A 23,141-nucleotide genomic window follows, 5' to 3' on the forward strand; every position below is an offset into this window, starting at 1 on the left:
TATTTGTTAAGTCTATTGGTCACACTTACTATAAAGCGGAGAAGGCAAGAAATTAAACGGGAAAATCTGGATTTGTTTTTAATTATTACAATTTTGTTATTTGGAATTTTGAAGTTTACCTTAAAGGGTCTTATTGATCCTCCATAATGAATAACTTAATAGGTCCCTTTAATAGTCCATCAAAATAAGATAAGACGCACATTATTTTTACGTCAAAGTATATTACCTTGATTATAGTGAGTAAATTAATAATATAAAATCTACATTAATTAATTATGTTTATGTGAGAAAAAATTATTAATGAGTTAGGTAAGAAAGATTAAGTGGATCTTTTTCTTAACTACGGTCTACATAAATTAATTTATTTTTTTTTAGCTATCTTCACCTTTCCATAAATTTTGAATTAAATTTCAAAAATGTCTTTAAATATTTGTTTGGCCATAAATTTTGAATAAGATTTTAAGAATCTATCCATAAAAATATTTAAATTTCAAAAACTAATCCAAATCATTTTTTCGGTGAAAATTTTACGTTCACACAAAAAAAAAATTAAAATTATTCTAAGTAAATACATGTCCAAATACAACTTTAAAAAATTAAATTTGCAACTCCAATATCTATGCGAATTTTTCTTATTTTTCTTTCATCACATATTGTTAATCATGCAAAATCGTTGAGATGACTCATCTTATTGGTCTACTGAAGTAGTTAATTTTCAACTATAAACAAATTCAGATTAATATTTGTTTAATGTTCTTGAAGTGTATATTAAGAAGGTCAAACTCATCGATAGCCCCTCAAACTTGTCCCTAAAATTTACTTAGTCCCCTAAACTAAGGTCTGTACCTATTAAACCCCTAAATCCCTCCAATTTGGTTTCAATTGGACATTTTTTTGCTCAATCAGCTAAAAGCTCAAAGTGTGTGTTGCACACACACGCTGATGTGGCAAAAAGGACTAATTGGAAGCTGCCACGAGGCATTGTGGGTCCGATAATTATTAAAAATTAATCATATAATTATTTAAAAATAAAAAGCTAATTATTAAAAATAAATTAAAAAAACAAATTATTAAAAAATAATTATAAAAAAATAAAAAATATAAAAATAAAAAAACAGATTATTTAAAAAAATTAAAAAATAAAATAAAATTATGAAGATCCAAATTACTAAAAAATAATTATAAAATTATTTTAAAAATGAAAATAAAAAAATAATTATTAAAAAAATTTAAAATTTAAAAAAAATAAAAAATAAAAAATAGCATTGAAGATCCAAATTATTCAAAAATAATTATAAAATTATTTAGAAAATAAAAATAAAAATAAAATTGAGGATTCCAATTATTAAAAAATAACTATAAAATTATTTAAAAAATAAAAATAAAAAATTGATTATTTAAAAGAAATCATAAAATTTTAAAAAAATAAAAATAAAAAATTGCATTGAGGATTTCAATTATTAAAATATAATTATAAATTATTTTAAAAACAAATATAAAAAACTGATTATTAAAAATAGATTATAAAATTATTTAAATAATAAAAATAAATAGTTGATTATTAAAAATATATTATAAAAAAAATTATAAATGAAAATAAAAAATAGCATTGAGGATTCAAATTATTAAAAAATAATTATAAAATTATTTATAAAATTAAAATAAAAAACTAATTATTAAAAATAAATTATAAAATCTTTTAGAAACCCCCACCTTCCCCAGCCCAGCCCCCCCTTCCCAGCGTTAATCATCCCCCCTCCTCTTCTTCTCCATTAAAGAGAATCTTGCTTCTCCATGATCCTCAAAAATACACACCCAAAATTTTTGTTTAAATCTACTTCAAGAATGCTAAAGGGGTCTATAAAAAAGTTTTTTTTTTTTTAATTTTTCATAAAATGGTGATATTAATGGAAAAAAAAGTGATCTTTCTTGTGGAGGAAAAAAAAAGAAATGGTGATAAAAGTGATCTTTCTTGAAGAAAAAAAATAACTTTTATCGAAATTTGTTGTAATTTTTCAAGAAATGGTGATACTAATAGAGGAAAAAAAGTGACTCTCGTTGAAATTTTTCAAGAAATAAAAATAATTATGGTGGATTAAAAAGAATTTGTTCATGTGAAGATGTGGGGTGGGGTGGGGTGGGGTGGGGATGGGGGGTGACGACGAAGATGCGGGGGTGGGGTGAGGTTGAAACGATGAAGATGCGGGGTGGAGGTGGGGGTGGGGTGCTGTGAAGAAGATGACATAGGGGGGTGAGGTGCTTTTTATAAAAAAAGAATTAAGAAATTATAATAATTTAAAATTATATTAATAAAATAATTTAAATATAAAATTTTTAATTAATATTTTTTGGAGCCCTCAGTGCCACTTGGCACATTTCTATTCGTAATTTAATTAAAAAAAAAGCACCTCACGTGCTTCCCGAGGTGCAATGCATGCGCAGTGCCACGTGGGCAAAAAGTGCTTAATTGGAACCAAATTGGAGGGTTTAGAAGTTTAATAAGTACAAATCTTAGTTTAGGGGTTTAAGTAAATTTTAGGAATAAGTTTGAGGGGATATCGATGGGTTTGGCCTATTAAAAATATATATTATAAGAGCGCACTTTATTAAAATAAAACACTACTATTCCTATAGGACAGAAGAAAACAAATGATATACAAGTTTCTGTTTCTTATATATTGCTCAAGGATAGATTTTAATTTAATGAAATGTGGGTCTTATATTTTCATTATTTATTTTAGTATATGTTTCAAGAAAATTAAATAATTATAAAATATTACTTTTCTTCTGCAAAGTTAAAACTTTACTATCTTAAAAGACCACTAAAGTAGTTATCCCAATGATATTGTGTGAAAATATGTGAAAAAAAAAAATGTTATCCCAGTTATATTTGTACTTAAGAAAGAAATTAAATTTGCCCTTGTATTTTGAGAAAGTGATCAAATTACTTTTATGTTTCGTTTGCATCCTTATCTATTACTTATGTAACAGCAAGATCACAGTGATATTGTTGGTCTTGGGTCTAAACTTGCACGACTTTAAAACGCATCGCTAGAGTGAAAGGTCTGTACTTATATATTCAGCATCTCTCCTGTGTTTTGTCGATGTGGAACTCCTTATCCTAAATTGAGGTGTTACATATGCTCCCTCTTATGGACCCAATGTCCTCCAAAGTTTTGTCCCACTGAATGAGATTTGCCTAGATTTAGTATTGATGTAGATTTGCCTAGACTTAGTACTGATGTTTGCCCTGCCTTATCAGAATTTGCCTAAACTCAGTTTGAACTCGGAATAGCTCTGATACCATTTGTAACGGCTTAATCCACTAGTGATATCAACCACTTCTGCTACTAGACCCACACGACTTTAAAAATCGCCATCGGAGTGAAAGACTTGTTTTGCCGTATCAACCACTTCTGCGACTGGACCCACACGACTTTAAAAGTCATCACCGGAATGAAAGACTTGTTTTGCCGATGTGTTACTCTTTATCCTAAATTGGGATGCTACATATTTGTAATGACCCAACTCAGTAGTGACATTGTCTACTCTGAGACTAGACCCGCGCGATTTTAAAAGTCGTCACTAGAGTGAAAGGCTTGTTTTGCCGATATCGTACTCTTTATCCTAAATTGGGGTGTTACATATTTGTAATGAACTAGTCCACTAGTGACATTGTCTGCTATGGGTCTAGATGCACATGACTTTACAACATATCGTTAGAGTGAAAGACTCATTTCCTTATATATTCAGTATCTTTTATGTGTTTTGATGATGTGAGACTCTTTATTCTAAGTTGAGGTATTACATATTAGGACGAGGATTATACTTGAGCAAAATATAATTATGAGGATAAATATGATCCAAAAGTATAACAATGCGGATCAATATGAATAATTTTCTAAAGTTGAGTGATAAATATGATATTTTCACATAGTTATTTTTTTTAGAAAACTTAAAAAAAAAACTCCTTCATTTTCGTTTGCTAGTTAAGTTTATCCCTTGTCTAGCCAATTGTATCCTTGTCATTATGGAACTTGAAAAAACTACCCCTTAATTGGACGATTTCCCTCAAATTGAATAAAATTACCTTATTTTACTTAAATTACCCGTTTTTCATTTTTTTCCGACCCAAACTCACCCAATTAAATTAACTAAAATAACTTGATTGTCACGAGATCGTTAATCAACATAACTCGTCTTCACAAATTTCAAATACCATCTGGCGCCATCACTTATTAGTTTCACCATTTATACCTTAAAAGTTAAAATTATAAATCCCGTCTTTATATTGAGGATTGGGGTTTACTTATGTAATTTCAACAAAATGAAATCTTCTTTCTATTATCTCAACAAGAGTTTTTTTCTTTTTCTAAAAAAAAAACAATTGGAGTATGATGTAAAGCTATCATTAATACATAAGCTCATTTTGTTTGTGGAGATTTCGACTTGATCAACCATTAAACTTGACCAATTGCCAAGTATGCAAAAGTTCTGGCTGCATGTCTTCTTTGGCTACTTTATGCGCTTCAATATAGTCCACTATAGAAAATTCATATATCGGTAGAATCGAGACAAGTACATATAGTGATCGATCAATCGACAACATTAAATTGAGAAAATATGTAATTTAAAGAAAATAAAGTAATTTCATTCAATGGGTCGGAATGCATTCAATTGAGAGGTACTTTTGACTCCAATGTTAAATTTTTTAATAACTAGAATAAATTTAACTTGAAAGTATGAAAGTAAGGATAAATTTTATCCAAAAATATAATAAAAGATATATTTAGTCAGTTTTCCAAAATAAAGGAATAAACTTAACCCTTTTCCCTATTTTTTATGCGCACACATATGCATTTTGTCTTGTTTATTATATTTTATTAATTATCGTATCTTTTCATAGTGAATTTTTTACTTTTGTTTTGTAGGTTCATATTTTAAATTGCTAATGCACGACATGTACGATGAAAAATGATATAATTAATGTAAAATTGTATTTATAAAAATATACTTATAATATAACATGATATATTATGAAAGAATATGTCATTTAAATAAGAGATAAACATCTAATATTCCTTAAATATGACTAAATTTGTTACGACATATTTAAATTTTACGAGATCTTATTACTCCTGAACTAAAGGTTAGTACATTTTTGTCAATCTTTTTAGCTGATTTGGTACGTGGCAATCCGAACTTCACACAAGGTGACACATCAGCCAAAAAAAGATGATAAAAATATGTTAAAATTGAGTTCAAGAATAATAATCTCCCGTGAAATTAGAATATATCGTAACTACTTTAATGATAGTTTAGAGGTACTGAATGTATATCACTTTAAACACGCTAAGAAAAAGCCAACCAAAAAACATTAAGAAAATTATAAAATGGAGATTAAATTCTTGTTATGTAAAGACAAAAGTTAAAATAGCTAATTAATTAACTGAACTAAAATTCTCCAATTCAAAACCAATCATAAGTGGTAAAACAATTCAAATTCCTTCACGGTTATTTTGATGTCTTTTGTGAAAGAAGATGCTAAACTAAGCACCGGAAAAGAACAAAAAAAATTGAAGAAGAATGCGCACATCAAAAGGGAAAACAAACAAAACGTCTTTTGCGTGATTTCCACACTAGGCAATGTGAAAGATGCCGCCTCCATTTCAATTCATTTGTTTTATTTATTTTTCTAATTTGTTTTAAAAGAAATACTTTTTCCTTTTTTTAGAATTTTTAAATTTTAAATTTTCATTTAGAAGACATTTTAAAACAAAGAGATTCATAATTTTTGACTAGGGAGGGAGTTCGAGAAAAAAATATAATGCCTAAAAATTGAACTTAAAACCTTAAAATGCACCTTGAATATTTTAGATTACTCGGTCAACCTCCAATCTTGTGTTCTGATAATTCAAAATCTATATATTGGTATGATATACCACAAATTATAATAATTACATTTAAAAATAAAATGAACAAAATTGAATAAATAAAATTCAGGCGGAGGTGCGACTATCTCGCTCTCTTTAAGAAGATTCAAGTTCACAGCTACATAATCTACACCATTCTGGTAATATATTTCTTAACTTGTTCCATCCAAGATACAACAACATTATAACTTAAGCAGTTCCAAATTAATTGAAGAGTCCAAAATTTCACCAAAAGAACAACTTCGTTCAACATATAATTACTCTCATTTGTATAATGACATAATTGGAGATTTAAAAGATTTTCTTTGTCCCAACTCTCTTTCATTGTTTTTACCTTATTATTTACTACAATATTTTTTGACACTTCACATAATTCTCATACTCTATTACTTCTCTTCAAATTAACACAAGGAAGAAACACACCTTTTTTATAGGTGTAACATTTCTTTCTTCTAATAAATGAAGGAGTAGTGAAATATTGAGTGAGGTGGATGAATGTTTTGATGTTATATAAGTTGAGAAAATAGTCAAAAGCCCCCCAATTTTTATCCCAAATCTCAATTACACATCTATACTTTGCAGGGGTCCTATGACCCCCTGAACATTTTTAAAGTGAAATATTTATACCCCTAAAGGCTTCTGTGGCAAAGAGAGTGTATCACAGATACACTCTCTTTGAGAGAGTGAGTAATCCAAAGATATTAAAAAAAAATTATATTTCTTTTAATATAAAAATACATATATATATATATATATATATATATATATATATATATAATTTTTATTTTATTTTATTTTCTTTCTTCTTCATCACCATCCTCAAAATACTCTTTCTCATAAAAAGCTTCAAAAACTCTTCAATGGCTATCATGGCCAATCTCTTTATCTTCCTCATCTCTATTTATGTCAGGATCTAAATCACATTTTCAATACTTCTACCAATTTCATCTTCTCACCATTAATTTCTCAATTACCATTTTTGTCTCTACCAATTTTATTTTTATTTCAAATTTTAAAATGAAAATCAACATTCAACACAACAATCAATACTTGCAACAATTATCACCAAAAGAAATAAAACAAAAGATAATATGACGACCAGCGAGCTCATCGACAATCGAAAGATCTCAGTCAATTTTCAGGCGAGTTCACAGACGAATTTCGATTGGTTCATTTTCAGGAAAAAGAAATGAAGAAAGGATATCCATTCGTCGAAACCAACAAGAAAACAAACACTTTTTCCATTTTAAAAAATGGTTGGAGCAGTTCAACAAAAATGGTTAGAGCAGTTCACAAAAAATGGTGTTTGTGTGTTTCCAACCGGTGAGTTCACCAACGAATTTGGTGTTTGTGTGTGTTTCTTGGTTTTTAAGGTGGAGAGATTGGAGCAGACAAGAAAACCAACACTTTGTACACTTTTTGGTTTCATTTTTTTCTTGAGGATGTTAGCTTCTTTCTTTCTCTTTTTGTACAGTTTATTGGCAAAAAGTTTTTTGTCGGAAAACTGAAAGCAACGATAAGAATTACGGAGGATGAAACAATGTCTGGACATAAGCTTTTAGAGGTGTAAATATTTCACTTTAAAAATGTTCAGGGGGGTCATAGAACCCCCGCAAAGTACAAGTGTGTAGTTGATATTTGGGGTAAAAGTTGAGGGGTTTTTGACCATTTTCTCTATATAAGTTACATGAGTTACACATAATGTGATAGATAATGACATTGAGATTACGAAAGTTATAAAAACTAATGACATCACTTTTTCTACTTTATACTTTCCCCTTATAAATTTTCATGCACTTAGTATGATAAATTCAAAGACATGATATACATGTATTAATTTAATATATATTGGGGAAAAGGTATTGTTTTCACCCTAAACTATACCCGAAAAGTCGAAATCATACCTAAACTATATAAGTGATCCATTACACACCTAAACTATATAAAAGTGATATTATTACCTCCCCGTGACACCCATTCTTAGGCGCGTATGTTACACATATTTTAGACGCGTCCAGCCTATTAAATAACAAACATAAACGGCTAAAAGTACATCATCTTTAATTTACAACAGATCTATTCTTATTTAAAGCCAATTTGAGGCTCAAAAAGGAAACCCTAATTTCCAATTTTGTCTCTCAAAATTGAAATTGAAGAGCATTTGTTTGAAGAATTGGTAACTAAATCTTTCTAATCCTTCTATTTCTTTCTATATTGGTGATTATTTTGTCTTAATTTTGTTGCCATTTTCATAATTTTTTCATCCCTAAGTGTTGTTCAACCCCTCTTAAACCTTATTTTCTTAATTAAGGTACTTTAATGACTAAGATAAGTTTGAGTAGACTTTGTAAGCAAGAAAAAGATCATGAGTTGGTCGAGGTTCGATGCAAACATGGACATTTTTTGCCTTTAATGACTTCATGGACCTCAAAAAATCTAGGTAGACGATATTGGACTTGTCCTTACTATGGAGTAAGTGAATTTTTCCTTCAAACATTGATCTTGAATAATGTATACGAATCAAATTGCTTTCATTTTAGAATGCTAGATCATGCGATTTTTGACTTTGGAAGGATGATTCTATTGATGAATGATCGAAATTTGTTATTCCTAAATTGTTGGAAAGAATTGGGGAGCTTGAGGAAAGAGTTTAATCTTTGACAAATTGTGCATTTTGTGAATACAAAATAGTTGATGACAAGACTATTAGGACAACCAAATCTGCGGAGAGCAAAATAGAAATGAACAAAATAGAATTGCAAATGGACAATTTTCAGGATGACTTGAAGATGGTGAAGGCAAATGAGAAGAAATGGAAGATCAAGTTGGCTAAGTCCAAGAAAAGGGGAAAAACAACTATGGACTACTCCCATTTGTGTATGTATTTTAGGTGTTAGTTTTCTATTTCAATTCATGTTCTTGAAAGGAGCTCCAAGAAGGTTGCCCTAAACTAAGTTGCTTTGTTTTTGTTATGTTTTAAGGGGGCTGAAATTTGTATCAATTATTAGGTGTTACCTTTGACAAAACTGCCAGTTTGTGTAATGAAATTGTAAGGTTGAACTTGATAGTTTTGACTTTGTTTTCAGTGGTTCTTTGTGTTGCAGTTTGTATAAATCACAACACTAAATCCAATCACAGCTGTTGTACAAGCACAAACACAAATTTCAACATCACAACACAAATTTAACATTAATAAATGCAGCCACAACTGCTGCAAAAGCACAAACACAAATTTCAGCAATAATGAACTTACAACTGCATAATCATTAATAAAAAATGAGTGTCAATTACATCTTGCAGTCAAATACATTTACAAAAAGATCAGTACTGTTAAACTAATTACAATTACAAAATACAGTCAAAGCTGCCACTAACAAATTTTTCTTAAAGCTGTCACAACTGCCAACATCAGTGAACTATCAAAAAATAGTCTTAAATACAGTCCCAGCTGTCAACATCAGTGAATTATCAAAAATAGTCTTAAATGCAATCACAACTGCCAAGCTTTATACAGTGTTAAATGCAGTCTACACCAACTTCTCATAGAGATTGAATATTGGAGCTTTCTTGACTCAAGTTTGCAGCCTTAGACCTTATTTGCATTTGTTTTCTGCCTCTCATTTCTTGTAGTTGCCTGAAGGTCATAGCTTTTTCTTCCTTTCCATTTTACACCACTTTTGGTGTATATTCGAGATTTTCAGTCACAAATACTGTAGACTTGACAGTTTTGAATCTTTCACTAGGCATTCCCGGCTGCTCAAATGAAGAAAGTGTCAACTTTAGTAAATGAAATTGTAGTAAATAAAATTTAGATAGTAAATATAGTAGTAAACTTAAATTAAGAATTGTGCATCTACTTTGTGTGTGAAGTAATCCCATTTCAATCATTCTTGGTCTGTCAGCACACTAAAAAAAAAAAAGATATTTAGTATAAGGTAAGCATAATTAATTCACAACACCGTCAAGTTAAATAAAATACCTTTTCTGTAGAATTCTTTGGTGGTCTACCTCTTCATCTTCCAGTTAAACCTCTCTCTTTTCCAATAATAGGTGATGCACTTGGGACTGCACTTGGACCTGCACTTGAGTCTGCACCAGCAGATGGACTTGGGCCAGGATTTGCATTAGTGCCAGCAGCAGGTGCACCTGTTGGACATCTTTTTTTGTTGTGACCCTTGCTATGGCAAGTGCTACGTGAAATCTCAACCCTCCACTTGGACAACTTTCTAGTTTTCTTTTTGGTTTTATCTTCTTCTTTCTTTCTATTCTTTCCAGGCCTACCTGATAGCTTCTTAACAAGAGGTGGCATAACAGAGATATTCTGTGATTGTGGTCACATCTTCATATTCAAAACTAGTTGAATGAAGAAACTATATGTGTTCATGTAAGTTTCTCTATTGTACTAGTGAGAGATGTAGTTTATTGGTTTCAGTTTTTTGTGATGAAGAGCAGCCACTGCATGAGGACAAGGTATACCCTTCAACATCCATGCTCTACAACTGCAATATAATCTAGCAGAATCCACAATATGCCTATATCCTCTATCAAGCACCTCATACCCTGTATTGGAATTCCATTCTATGTTGCACTTCACAGACCTTGTTGTATTATCATTTAGCACTTTTATAGCCATTGGAGAAATGTCACTGATCCAAGTTTCACAAAAATCTCTCATTTGTCCCACTCTTTTCATAATTTTTACACCTATCTCCTCTAACATTGTAATTATAGTCTTATGCCTAGCTCCTAAAATCCATGCATTAAAACATTCTTTCATGTTGTTGTCTACAACATCACACTTCATTTCAAAGCTAAAGTAAACCTTGCTCCATCTCTCTGGATTAAAATATATCAACTTATTTAGTATTTCTTCTTCCCCCAACATCTTCATATAGCTAATGTTGTCCCTAAGCTCAGCCTCAAAGGTAGATCTTGCACACCTCAAAATACATTTTTTCTTCTTAATACCTCTACATATAACATCTTTTGACCAGTTTGCAAGGACATGCCTTGCACACATTCTATGTTCAACATTTGGTAAATATTCAGTTACATCAATTTCTAATCCCTATAACAAAAACAAAAACAGAAATAGTTACAACATAAGCATAAACAGAAACAAAAGCAAAAACAACATTTCTTTACCTTTTGCATATCTGTTATCACTATCAAATCTGTCCCATCTCCCAGCTGAAGATCTTTTTTTACAATCCTGATAAATCAACTCCAAGTGGTCTTGTTTTCAATCTCAACCACTGCCCATGCTAGTGGCAATATTTGATTGTTACCATCTTTACACACAACAACTAATAACTGCCCTTTTGTCACTCCTTTTAAAAAACATTCATCCAAACCAATGTACTTCCTACAACCAGCTAGGAAGGACTTCTTCATTGTATCAAAACATATGTAGAAACCTTGAAATATTTTTTTACCATCTTCAAATGTTTCATCATGAAGCTTCACTACACATGTACTACCTGGATTTGATCTTAGAAACTCATCTCTATAATCTGAAATTCTCTCAAATTTCTGATTATAGTCACCCATCAGTTCTGTAATCACCTTATTTTTTTTGCTCTCCTACACACTGTTCTTTCAACATGTAAATCCACCTCCTTCTTAATAAGCAGCTGAAACTCAAAAATTCTAATATCTGGGTATTCCTTTATCATTTCATTAAAGGGATAGCTAAGAACTTGGTATTACAAAGTATGTTCCTCTGGATAGGATCACACTTATGAACTGGATTTTAGGTCTACACAACAAAGTTCATAGACCCAGAATCAATGCAGCATAAAGAAGTCATGGGCAACCAGTTGTACACCTAACCCTTACCCTTGTAGGTCCATTAACATATTTCTCAATTGCAACATGTTCAGCAACAACATATTTAGTAACAACAGCTTTAAATTCATTAACACTTTAAAAAACAAGTCCTAACTCCTACACAACTTTCTGACAGTCTGAACTATATGCAACTCTCTTAACTTTTTCCCTCCTTCTAGCTTTATCTCCATGTTCAACCTGTTCAACTTCATCTTCTTTATCTATTACATCATCTGAATTAGTTTCAAAGCTGGCTGTTCATCAGATGGGTAAAAAGGTTCATCACCAGCTAACTCACCCTTCAAACAATTTCTATCACCACCTACAAATTCATCATAGCCAATATCTGGTCCCTTTCTTCCAGTTCTTAACTTAATATGTTTAAGAATTACTGGTCTCTCTCCCCTCTTTCTTTCTTTTTCTTCCCTAAAACCTCTTAACTCTTCATCCACATATTCATCCACATCACTCCCAATCTCTACATCTCCATCAATAGATTCTACATCTGAATCTACAACAGATTCAAAAGGTGCAGCAGTAGAATTAGTAGGAGCAGTAATAGAACTACTAGGAGCAGCAGTACAACTACTAGGAGCAACAACTATAGGAGAAGAGACATGAGCAGTAGGTTAGTCAGTAGGAGGAGAAGAGATATAAGCATTAGGTTGGTCAGTAGGAAGAGAAGAGATATGATCAGTTCGTTGGATAAAATAAGGAGAAATATGAGAAGTAGGTTGGACAGTAAGAGGAGAAGAAGTATGAACAATAGATTGGTCAAAATGAGGGGCATCTTCACTATTTTTAGATGTCCTGTCAACACTCCTAATGTCATTTTCAGTGTCTTTATTAAAAGACACACCACTTTCCTTCTCCATATGTCCTTCTTCATCACTTACAAATTTTAAAAGTGGGGCCACCTCAGGTTCATCAACCATGCGACACACAAAAGCTTTCAAAACTTACCCATTACCTATTTTTTTTGAAATGTCAAGTGTGTCCTTGTCTGACCTAATTTCTTTTAATTTAGAACACTTGGACAGTCTAACATATAGTAAGCATTGTTTGGGAATATACCCGAAATACCTTACATAATCCCTAAATTCAAATAAAGACAACCTATCTACATCAACGTCTAAAAATTCAGTAACTTGTCCACCCTTATATCTTTTTCCTTTTTTTCCCTTCACCTTACCCATATTAAGTTCTCCGCCATGGTAAAATCTCAAAATGATCAGTTCAAAACTCATTTTATAAACCTGAAATCATTGACCACAAAAACACAATAAAGATACAAGTCTCATAATACACAAAAATAAAAAAGATACAAGTCTCATAGTGCACAAAAATAAAAAAATTATAGTATTTATGCAACAATTACAAGTATCACAGGTTATTTATCACATTTTGAACCTCACAGCTCATATTGTTACAGATTGAAGCACATAAACAAACTATAACAGATCAGTTTTCAAGATAAATTAAAAACAACAAAAATCCCTAATTCAAAATCCTAATTAAAAACCCTAGTCAAAACCCTAGTACAATTGAACTATTATAAATGTCAAGGGTTATATTATCACATTTTGAGCATCTAAATGAAAATAAAACATTAATTTGGACAAATTAAAGACGGAAAAATCCTAGCTCAAAAAACCCTAGATCTAATTTAGGAAAGAAAATAAATCCTAGATCTACTATAGTTAGGAAAGAAAAAAGCTAACCTTTGAACTGAAAATCAGTTGTTCCCACATAAAAGATCGCAACCTTAAGTGTTTATCCTAGATCTTACCACTTTTGTTGAAATCAACCTAATCAACTTTATTTGAAAAGAGATAAAAAATAATTTTTACTTGTCAACAACGAAAAACAGAGCAAAATTATTGTTTATCTCTTCTATCGGGTTTAAATTTGATAAAAAATTGAAAAAAAAGAGAGGTGGATCTTCTACCACGTTTTTGCTCTCATCCGATGACTTTTCATTTGGATGAAGAGGTTTAATCGGGTTAGGGTATAATATGAGGTTGGGTCGGGTCGGATGGGTTAAATAGTTAGATGGGTTAAAAAAGTAATAGGGTCAGATTAAGCTTTAATAAAAAAGGAAAATTAAATTAGACACGTGGCACCATAAGAGGGTGAGTGGAGTGCACTCCACTCATTAAACTTGGGCATGGGTGTCGCGGGGAGGTAATAATATCACTTTTATATAGTTTAGATGTGTAATGGGCACTTATATAGTTTAGGTATGACTTCGACTTTTCGGATATAATTTGGGATGGAAACAATGTTTTTTCCTTATATAATGGGTGCATGTAAATTTTTATTTTTAAGTGAATTTAAGAGCGCAAACTAAAAACATTTGAATATGTCCTAGCCCTTATTTTTAATTATGATAGTAAATTTTTTTTCTTGCTTTGTTAAACTTTGTTGCCAATCAGATACTCCCTCTCTTTTTAGTTAATTATTTTTTATACTAAAAATAGATATTTTTTAATATTTATTATTTTATAAAATTAATGCATACTAATTTATTTTTTTATTTTTAGTAATAAATATAAAAATATATTAAAATAGTGTAAATAAAAAAGAAATATTCAATAAGAAGAAATAGGAGTAGCAAATAAGAATTGTTTGATTATATTGTCTAGTTAATACTTTTATTAAGAAATGTGTAACTTAAAAAAGACGAGAAGTAAATAAGAAAGGAAGAAGTATATAAAAAGAACGAAGAGAAAATAAAACCGAAAAAAGGACGGATAGATAAAGTATTTTAATTGAACAAGAGTTGGTGGTTTCGAATTTCGATTGCCTCGAATTTCGTGAACCGCAATCCAATTGCCATGATCAGCCCATAGCTGCCCGCAAGACCATGTTTGGATTTTCCCAATTATTGCCATAACTCCAAATTAAGCTCCCCAAGTCCTAGCTGGGGTAGACTTAGCAGACCAAAAAATTATTCTTCTCATCTAATGGGTTTTCCTGAAGTCGTTGATGTTGCCCGCAATTATGCCGTCATGGTCAGAATTCAAGGTCCCGTAAGTCCCTTTTCCAAACCAAAATTCATATAACACATGCTTCTTTTACCATTTGATTTTAATTTTTTTGTAAAATAATTGTTGTTGAAGGATCCAAAAGGCCTGAAGATGCGGAAACATGCTTTTCATCTTTACAAGTGAGTGATTTTTGCTGTAGTTGTATGTGCATTATTTTATTTACTGAAGTGGAAGTTGTTAAATTGATTGTAATTTTGTGGGTAGTTCTGGGAAGACGACACTATCAGCATCTGGGATGCTTTTGCCCAGTTCCTTTGTTAATGCTTCGGTGTCTAAGCAGATTCAGGGTGAAAGCAAGTTGCAGTCATTTGGAGGCCATGTCTTGGTTCTAACTGTTGCTTCTGTTATTGAGCCATTTGTCGTACAGTTGGATAGAGGTGACATATCAAAGGTTGGATTTTAATCTTTTTTCAGTGAGACCCCGAGACTCGTTTTATATGATGATTTTTGATTGGAGAAGCAGTGTAATTAAAGAAAGAACCACTTTTGAGTATGTATACTATATTAGTAGTCATCTAGTTGTCCTTAACATGACATGTCCATTCCTTTAAGACTCAGAGCATGTCATTAAGTGCAGTGAGAATGTCTCGAACAAAGAGATTCTAAATTTAGATAGGTAGTACTCCCTCCGTCCACTTTTACTTGTCTACTACGCTAAAAATAGATGTACACTTTCACTTGTCTAGTTTAAAAAATCAAGAGATAATTTATCATTTACTTCCTAATTTATCCTTATTATTAACTATAGTCATTTCCCAAAACATTGAATTTATTATATTTAAAGAGTAATATAGTAAAATTGTCATTCCAAAGTTTTCACTCTATTTATCACTCCTTAAGGAATGACAAGTAAAAATGGACGGAGGGAGTACTATTTTTGAATGGTTGAAAATGGAACATCAGGAGTATTCTCCTTTTCCCAAGGGGCTTTTTAAAAAGGATTTTCCTGGTGTTTTTCATATATATGTATTATTTTTTGGCTTTACCATCTTGCAGGATAAGCCCAAGCTGATTCCGGGTGCTCAAATTGATATACTGCGGGAGGTATTTTGAACCTACCCAAAAGAAAATTCTCTATAGTATAACTTCTGTTAGGTTCGTTGATACTAAATTGATATTTGATGTCCTTGCCCATGGTTCACAGGGAGAAAATAGATTGCAGAATGATCTCAAAAAGGCTAACAAGGAGGGGTTGAACTGGATACCTGCAGAACTCCTAAGAGTGGTAAGACATGGAGAATGATTTTGTAATCTGAATAGTGATTATCATAAAATCCATTATTTTATCTTATATATGGCTTTTATTTGCATTATTAAATTCTAGTCTGACATCATTTGGTATTTTGTGTGAGTGTACTTGCCTTGTCTCTGCTAATGATAAGTCAATACTCCATATATTTCATATTATATGGCAGTATTTGACTACGTATGGAGATTTTTTTTAAAAAAGAAAGAAGATTTTGATACATACTAGAAGATTTTGACACATACCAGAAGGACCTTTAGAACTGCTGGTGTTAAACATATCATGACACTTGAAAGGCTATAACATAAGAGCATATGCCATCAAGGGTAAAATGGTATGTCTAGAGTTAAAGAATTTTAAAATATGGGAAGGTTCATTCTTTTTGGAATAAACTAAAAAGAAAAGAGTGCTGTATAAAATGGAATTGAGGGAGTACCTAGGTTTGAACCATTCAATCCTAGTTTTTGGCATGGGTTCACTGTCACTTTTATGGCTGGTGTTATTCTTTGTCACTATGTTATTACCGATGAAACATGAAAAGGCGTTTGATACTGTTTGTCTGGTGTTCTTGCTGAAGGTTGACATTCCTGTGTCATCTGCTGCTGTCCAGTCCCTAATTGAAGGTTCTTCTAGTTCAATTGAACATGGGTGGGAGGTTGGTTGGTCCCTAGCTGCATACGGAAATGCCCATCAATCATTTACTAACTCTAAGCGTGGAAAGGTATGGTGTTTCCTACATTCGACACTTGCACACAGTTAATGTGTAACCATAAAAATCTCTGCACCTTTATGCATAAATGAGTAACTATGTAACTATAATCTCTATACCTTTATCTATAGATTATTGGTATAACCAAATCAATAGATGTGATCGAGCTCACTGGGCCTTGTCAATACTTCTAACCATTATCTAGGTGTGTTCTTAATGAATCTGATTTATATAAAAAAGGTTATCTGAGTACTTTAACTGTCTGGAATACACATAAGTAAGTTAAAATTTGGTTTTGTACAATGTAGTTTGTGAACGTTCGTAGATATCTAATGACTTTAATTTAAATTTTGAACTCCGACTAAGTAAGCTATTATGATTACATATTTGTATAAGCATTTAACAATGTTATTGGAAAGGATCTCATTTTAGTGTGAGGTTGTCAAGTGCAAAATGGCATGAGAAAGGAACTCTCTTCCCACGAGTCTTTTTTTTTCCATTTTAATTTGGCTCTATCTTCAGGATGGTCTAAACATTATTTGCATTTAACGTTCTAGTCTCCTTTTTTTGTTTATAAAGGTACTTATTGTCCTAGTCTTTATAGGCAAAGGTCTTTTGAGATTCTTGTCCCAAAGGACTTTTGGAAACTGATTTTGTAGATTGATTATCATGTAACAGGAGCTCTCAACTGATAGTTTCAGGTTGAACAAATTCCTTTCTCAAGTCAAACTACAATGCCGGAGGTGCAGTCTAGCCTTCCAAATGTGATCGGAACATCGACTACAAGAATTGCTCTTCTCAGAGCTCCCTCAAATCCATATGAGGTTTCATGCTTTTACTGCAATGAGTGGCATCAAACTTGTGAATGAAGCATGGCATTGCATTTGGCTGAATGAGCTTGCTTTTTTGCTGGTAATTTTTGAAAGCTCCATTTTGTAGGTTTTTAATGATAATGACTGGCTTAGGTATTTCCTTTCAGGATCTGCCTCCATTAAAAGTCTCTCCCTGGAGTAGGAGGGGCGATCTTCTTCTGGCTATGGGTTCTCCTTTTGGCATCTTGTCTCCCAGCCACTTTTCCAATAGGTAGTTTCTTTGGTATTTTTTCTACTATATATTGGAATACACCTTTCTGTAATCTTTACATCCTCGGTTGTCAGCATCACAATGTATGATTACTGCATTTTCATGCATTAATCGACTCTATGAATATCAAAGCACTGGCGTGCTTCTTGCTAGTGGTAAAGATGTCTTAGCTCATCTTACCTTGAGTAATCTGTACCTGGTGCAGTCTTCAGGGTCTGGATCTTTCTTGACTTGATAGAGATGTTATTGGATGATTATTTGTCTGCCAAGTTCTTATCATGCTAAGGATTAGTTTCCCTTTTGACTCTTGTTACATCTCCTTGCGAAATCTGTAATTTGGTCCTTTTTTTTTGGTTGATATAGTATATCAGTTGGATCCATCGCAAATAGCTATCCACCCAGTCCGCAGAGTAAAGCACTGCTTATTGCTGACATCCGTTGTCTCCCCGGTTTGAGCTTTTGCCTTTCATCTTTAGTTAATCAACCCTTTCCATTTTTGGGTACTTTTATAAGGTACAGTGCTTTATGTTCCAGGAATGGAAGGTAGCCCTGTGTTAGGGGAACACGCGGAGCTTATTGGTGTTCTGTCTCGGCCGCTCAGACAAAGGGCTACTGCTGCTGAAATTCAGGTACCATTTAATACTGAGCTCTATATTCTTGCTGAGATCTATGTTCACATATACTGCCTTAATTTGTTATTGAAGCGTTGGGTTACAGATGGTGATTCCATGGGAAGCTATTACATCTGCTTGTGGTAGCCTGCTTCAAGAAGAGCAACAAACTAGGAGGAAGATCAATTTTGATAATGGAAACTTAATCAGTGTTGAAAAGGAATCATGCTCCAATAAAATTCACGATGGACCCACCAATGATACTCAAGAGCATCTCCTAACAGGGCCGGTTCCCCCATCCTTGATTGAGAAGGCAATGTCATCTATCTGTCTTATCACTGTTGATGATGGAGCATGGGCTTCTGGAGTTTTGCTCAATAAGAAGGGTCTGCTTCTTACTAACGCTCATCTTCTAGAGCCGTGGAGATTTGGGAAAACATCTGCAAATGGTTCTGGATATAAAACCAAATCTGATGTAGTTTTCACGACGTCTGATCAATCTGAGCATCCAGGGGATGAGAAATTTGCCATTTACCGTAGGAATAAATATTTGCTTCAAAAGGAACTAAAAACTCCGCACTTCTTTGATGAGCAAGGTACCTTTAGAGTTAACTTGGCAAACACTTGCAGTAGGACCATTCGTGTTCGCTTGGATTTTATGGATCCTTGGGTATGGACATATGCAAAGGTAGTTCATGTCTCCAGAGGACCTCTGGATGTTGCACTACTACAACTTCAGCTAGTTCCAGATGAGCTCTCTCCCATTACTGCAGATTTCATGTGCCCGTCCCCTGGATCAAAAGCATACATTCTTGGACATGGGCTATTTGGACCACGATGTGGTAAAACTTGCTTACCTAGCTGTGTCTGGATATGTTTTCATCTAAATAAAATTTTGGGCCTTTAGCCCTTTACTTTAATTTGGACACGTACATTATGGCAATCTGAAATTTTAGAGTGTCCTATAAAAGCTTGGTTCATCTTGGATTTCTCTCTTCCACTCTCTTCTCTTGTGTTAAAAATTTGTCGGTTGTGTCGTTATAATCAATTGCAGGATTGGGTTGTAATAGATCAGTTTCACATTTGTTACTGCTGGGATGCATGATGTTTCTTCTTCTCAAAATGATGATCATTTGATGACTGATTGAGTAGTGTTATAAGATGGTCGCTGTCTAATTTTGTGATGCAGTCTCCACAAAGGGAACTTGAGGTTTCCTGTGATGGAGAAATAATAAACAGTTTGGCCAGAACAAAACTGGTTAATCTTGTAGGTTAACACAAGGGTTCTTTGAAATTGTTTACTGACACTGGTTTCAACTGTTGTCCAGGTTAGTGGTCAATGAAGTGAGTTGAAAACCATGAGCTCTCAGGTTCAGTTCCCTATTAGGTGATTTCTTTTCATCTGGACAAGCCTTGGTGGAAAGAGTGACCCGGTATCTGTGCTGGTGTTAGGTAGCAGGTATCCCGAGGAATTAGGCAAGGTGCGCGCAAGCTGCACGGCTGCCATGGTTATCAAAAAAATAAATTGGACATGTCAGATTAAGAATAGGAGGGCTATTTGTGCTCAAACAGGGCTAGTAGAACTAGGAGAAAGGTAGAACTAAAAGGGCGATTTTCTTTGTTGGGCTTATAGAAATCATAGGCACTCATCCAGAAATTATAAAAACCATAGGCAGTTAGACCTTCATCCAGAAGAATGGCTTCATACACACAAATTGTAAGAATGGAGTTTTGAAGTAGGAAATTTCTGCTAAACTCACTTACTCGAGTCAAGCTGGGGTTCAAGGATATTTTAGTATTAGCCATGTTGCTTGTTGCAAATGCTGCTATTGTTTATTGAAACTTGAGCATTCGATCTCGATTTTTTCAATAAGGTTAACTTGTCTGCTGCATAGACTTTGCCGAACATTGTTTTCTAAAAATGACATCTTTGTGTGTGTGATGGTGGCATGAGCTGAGCTTAAATGGAATAATGAGGATTCATATAGTTGGATCCAACTTGTTTGGGACAGAGGCGCAGTTGTTATTTGTTTGTCTATCTTTGTGCACCCAATAGCATTAAATCATGTTGCGTGGAGATTCAATTGCTTTTCTTGTATTTAATTTTGTTTGGCCCTTTCAATTTGAGCATGATGATATACTGTATATTTCATACCTCCATTATTCTTCTTTAGTTTCTTTTTTTGTAATTTATCCTTCTTTTCCCTACGATATAGACTTTCTTCCATCTGCTTGTGTGGGTGCAATAGCTAAATTAGTTGAAGCAAAGAGTCCGTTGCACGATCAATCATGTTTAGGAGGATCTTTTCCAGCAATGCTTGAAACAACGGCTGCTGTACACCCTGGTGGTAGTGGTGGAGCTGTTGTTAATTCAGAAGGACGCATGATTGCCCTTGTTACAAGGTAAATTGACTTTTGGATGAGTACTGAGGATGCTTATAAATTGTGGATACCCCACTTGGGACAGAGGCTTAGTTGTTATTTGTACACATACCTTGGGGTATAAGGAGGGTAGAGTGTACACATACCTTACCCCTACCTTGACAGTTAGAAAGGCTCTTTCCGAAAGATCCTCGGCTCAAAGAAAGTAAAAAATGCAACATTTATGAAGACATAAGCAGTAGCAGGATAGTAAGAAAACGGAGGCATACGAGACAACAAGTAATGTATAAAAATAATAAAAAATGGGAATAGTAAAATAATTGAAATATGGAAAATCATACTAATCCTACTAGCCGGAGACTACTAGCCATCTACCCAAATCCTCGACCTCCACTCCCTCCTATCTATGGGTCATGTACTCGGTGAGCTGAAGGCTTGCGATATTCTACCTAATCATCTCTCCTCAATACTTCTTCGGCCTACCCCTACCTCTTCTCAGGCCCTCCAGCGTCAACTTCTTACACCTGCATCTGTGGATCTCCTTGAAGAAAAATATAACTATTCCTGTTTGAATGTGTATTAATTATATTTGCCAAAAAAGTAATGTTCATTGTATGCTTTGCATACAGGAAAAAAAAATGTTTTCCAATTTAAATGATCTGATATTGGAAGATCATTTAGTCTTCTCATTTATGTTAATCTTCGCATATCATGTTCTTACAATAGTTTTCACGTTCCATTGAAGCATTTCATGTTGAATCGTTATGTTTTCATTGTTTTATTGTTGATGCAGTAATGCTAGACATGGTGGAGGGGCAGTAATTCCACATTTGAACTTTAGCATTCCATGTGCAGCTTTAAAGCCCATCTTCGAGTTTGCTGAAGGTACTTTATTCGACTCTTCCTTATACTTCCATTCTTAGATAATAACTTGTGTCTGGTACTGCATGGTTCCACTCTACACGAACTCTGATCAGTCTCTTGAAGCTCACCCTTTTCATCATAAAGGATCCAGTTGCCCTGAAATGACCTGGACCAATATGGAAATCCCATTTCATTGGGCCTTTCGATACAGTCAAATACTTCTCTAAGACCAGTTCCCAGGGATCCAGATCAATATGCTTAGGAGTGGGAAGGAATTTACCTAGGCCATCAGTCTTAATGCTTTTCCAGCTATCTTGTCCAAGCCGAGTCCTTCAAAAGTGGCATAATAACTGCTTGGATTTCCAAAGTTTTCAGCAAAAAAAGCAAAAACAATTTTCAACGCCCTTACGAGGTAGTGATGAGTTAAACTACTCGTGTTGGCATCGAAGTCAGCCTGGTAAACTGATTCCATTCTGTTACTAGGGTTCCAAACTTACAGCAAGAAATGTGTACTTTCAGAATAAGCGTATCAGTAAATCAGTAACCTTTGATCTGTAACTGCTCTTAATAAGTTTTGCAACTTAATATTGAAGTATCTATTTGTTTCTGGATAATCTTGGAAGGCGCAAACCAATGTCTGATTTTTTTATTTTTTTGGGCAGACGTGCAGGATCTATCAGCCTTAGGATATCTTGACAAACCAGATGATCAACTTTCTTCTGTGTGGGCATTAACTCCACCTATGTCTTCTAAGCAAAGTCCCTCTCTGCTTCAACTACCAATGCTTCCTCGAGGAGATAGTAAAGATGAGGCAAAGGGTTCTAAGTTTGCAAAGTTCATAGCTGACCAGGAGGCCATGCTAAAGAGTGCAGCGCAACTTGACAAGGTCGAACGTCTTTCAAATAAACTCGTGCAAAGTAAGTTATAACAGTCTACCAGTAGTCTCACAAACAAGGCGGACATAGCAAGGAGGCACGACAATGTGGATGCCTCAACGACCATTACAACAAAGATTCACCAAAGACTGGAGCCATATGTATATCATAGAAGCATCATCCAAAGTTGGGATTGTATACCATGATTGTTTGTTGTTACAAATATTGGTTGCCTGAATGTGCAACCAAGGTTGAAGAGGTAAAGACACAGCTTGTGATGAACAATTGAAATAAGATTATGGCCAAACTTGTATAATAATCACCAACTGTGCGTATGATTTGTTTTTTGTACAGAATTTTGGTGGAGGGGTGTACTTGCATTTGATTATGAACTACTTTATACTTATTGCTTCTTGGCTTTGAGGAATGTCAAAACGTTGTTTATCACAAGGGAGAACTTATACAAGTTGGGATATAACCGTGGGGAAAACATAATTAATTGAACTAGAGAGATATCTTCGGAATATCTTCCACTATTAGTTAAGCAATATCATTGGGC

At 33.3% G+C, this 23,141-nt stretch overlaps 1 protein-coding gene across 2 annotated transcripts; it reads left to right on the forward strand.

Moving 5' to 3' along the window:
* The first annotated feature begins 14,437 nt into the window (after positions 1 to 14,437).
* LOC107859360 (glyoxysomal processing protease, glyoxysomal) lies at positions 14,438 to 23,017 on the forward strand. 2 transcript variants are annotated; one of them, XM_016704344.2, is made up of 14 exons: positions 14,438 to 14,794; positions 14,885 to 14,931; positions 15,017 to 15,203; positions 15,809 to 15,856; positions 15,957 to 16,037; positions 16,636 to 16,779; positions 17,469 to 17,591; positions 17,747 to 17,850; positions 18,214 to 18,299; positions 18,385 to 18,479; positions 18,568 to 19,303; positions 20,678 to 20,864; positions 21,637 to 21,728; positions 22,370 to 23,017. In XM_016704344.2, exons 1-14 carry the CDS (start codon positions 14,729 to 14,731, stop codon positions 22,633 to 22,635), a joined length of 2,262 nt encoding a protein of 753 aa, XP_016559830.2. In that variant the 5' UTR covers positions 14,438 to 14,728; the 3' UTR covers positions 22,636 to 23,017. The 2 variants fall into 2 exon arrangements, with proteins under 2 accessions (XP_016559830.2, XP_016559829.2); XM_016704343.2 differs by having other exon boundaries at positions 14,444 to 14,794; positions 17,463 to 17,591.
* The last annotated feature ends 124 nt before the right edge of the window (positions 23,018 to 23,141 follow it).

Source organism: Capsicum annuum, chromosome 2 (assembly GCF_002878395.1).
Source record: "Capsicum annuum cultivar UCD-10X-F1 chromosome 2, UCD10Xv1.1, whole genome shotgun sequence".
Taxonomy (NCBI): domain Eukaryota; kingdom Viridiplantae; phylum Streptophyta; class Magnoliopsida; order Solanales; family Solanaceae; genus Capsicum; species Capsicum annuum.

Coding starts and splice junctions, on each gene's coding strand:
- LOC107859360 (XM_016704343.2), top strand. CDS start 14,729: ATGGGTTTTCCTGAAGTCGTTGATGTTGCCCGCAATTATGCCGTCATG. Junction 14,932..15,016: donor CATGCTTTTCATCTTTACAA/GTGAGTGATTTT, acceptor TTTTGTGGGTAG/TTCTGGGAAGACGACACTAT. Junction 15,857..15,956: donor AAATTGATATACTGCGGGAG/GTATTTTGAACC, acceptor CATGGTTCACAG/GGAGAAAATAGATTGCAGAA.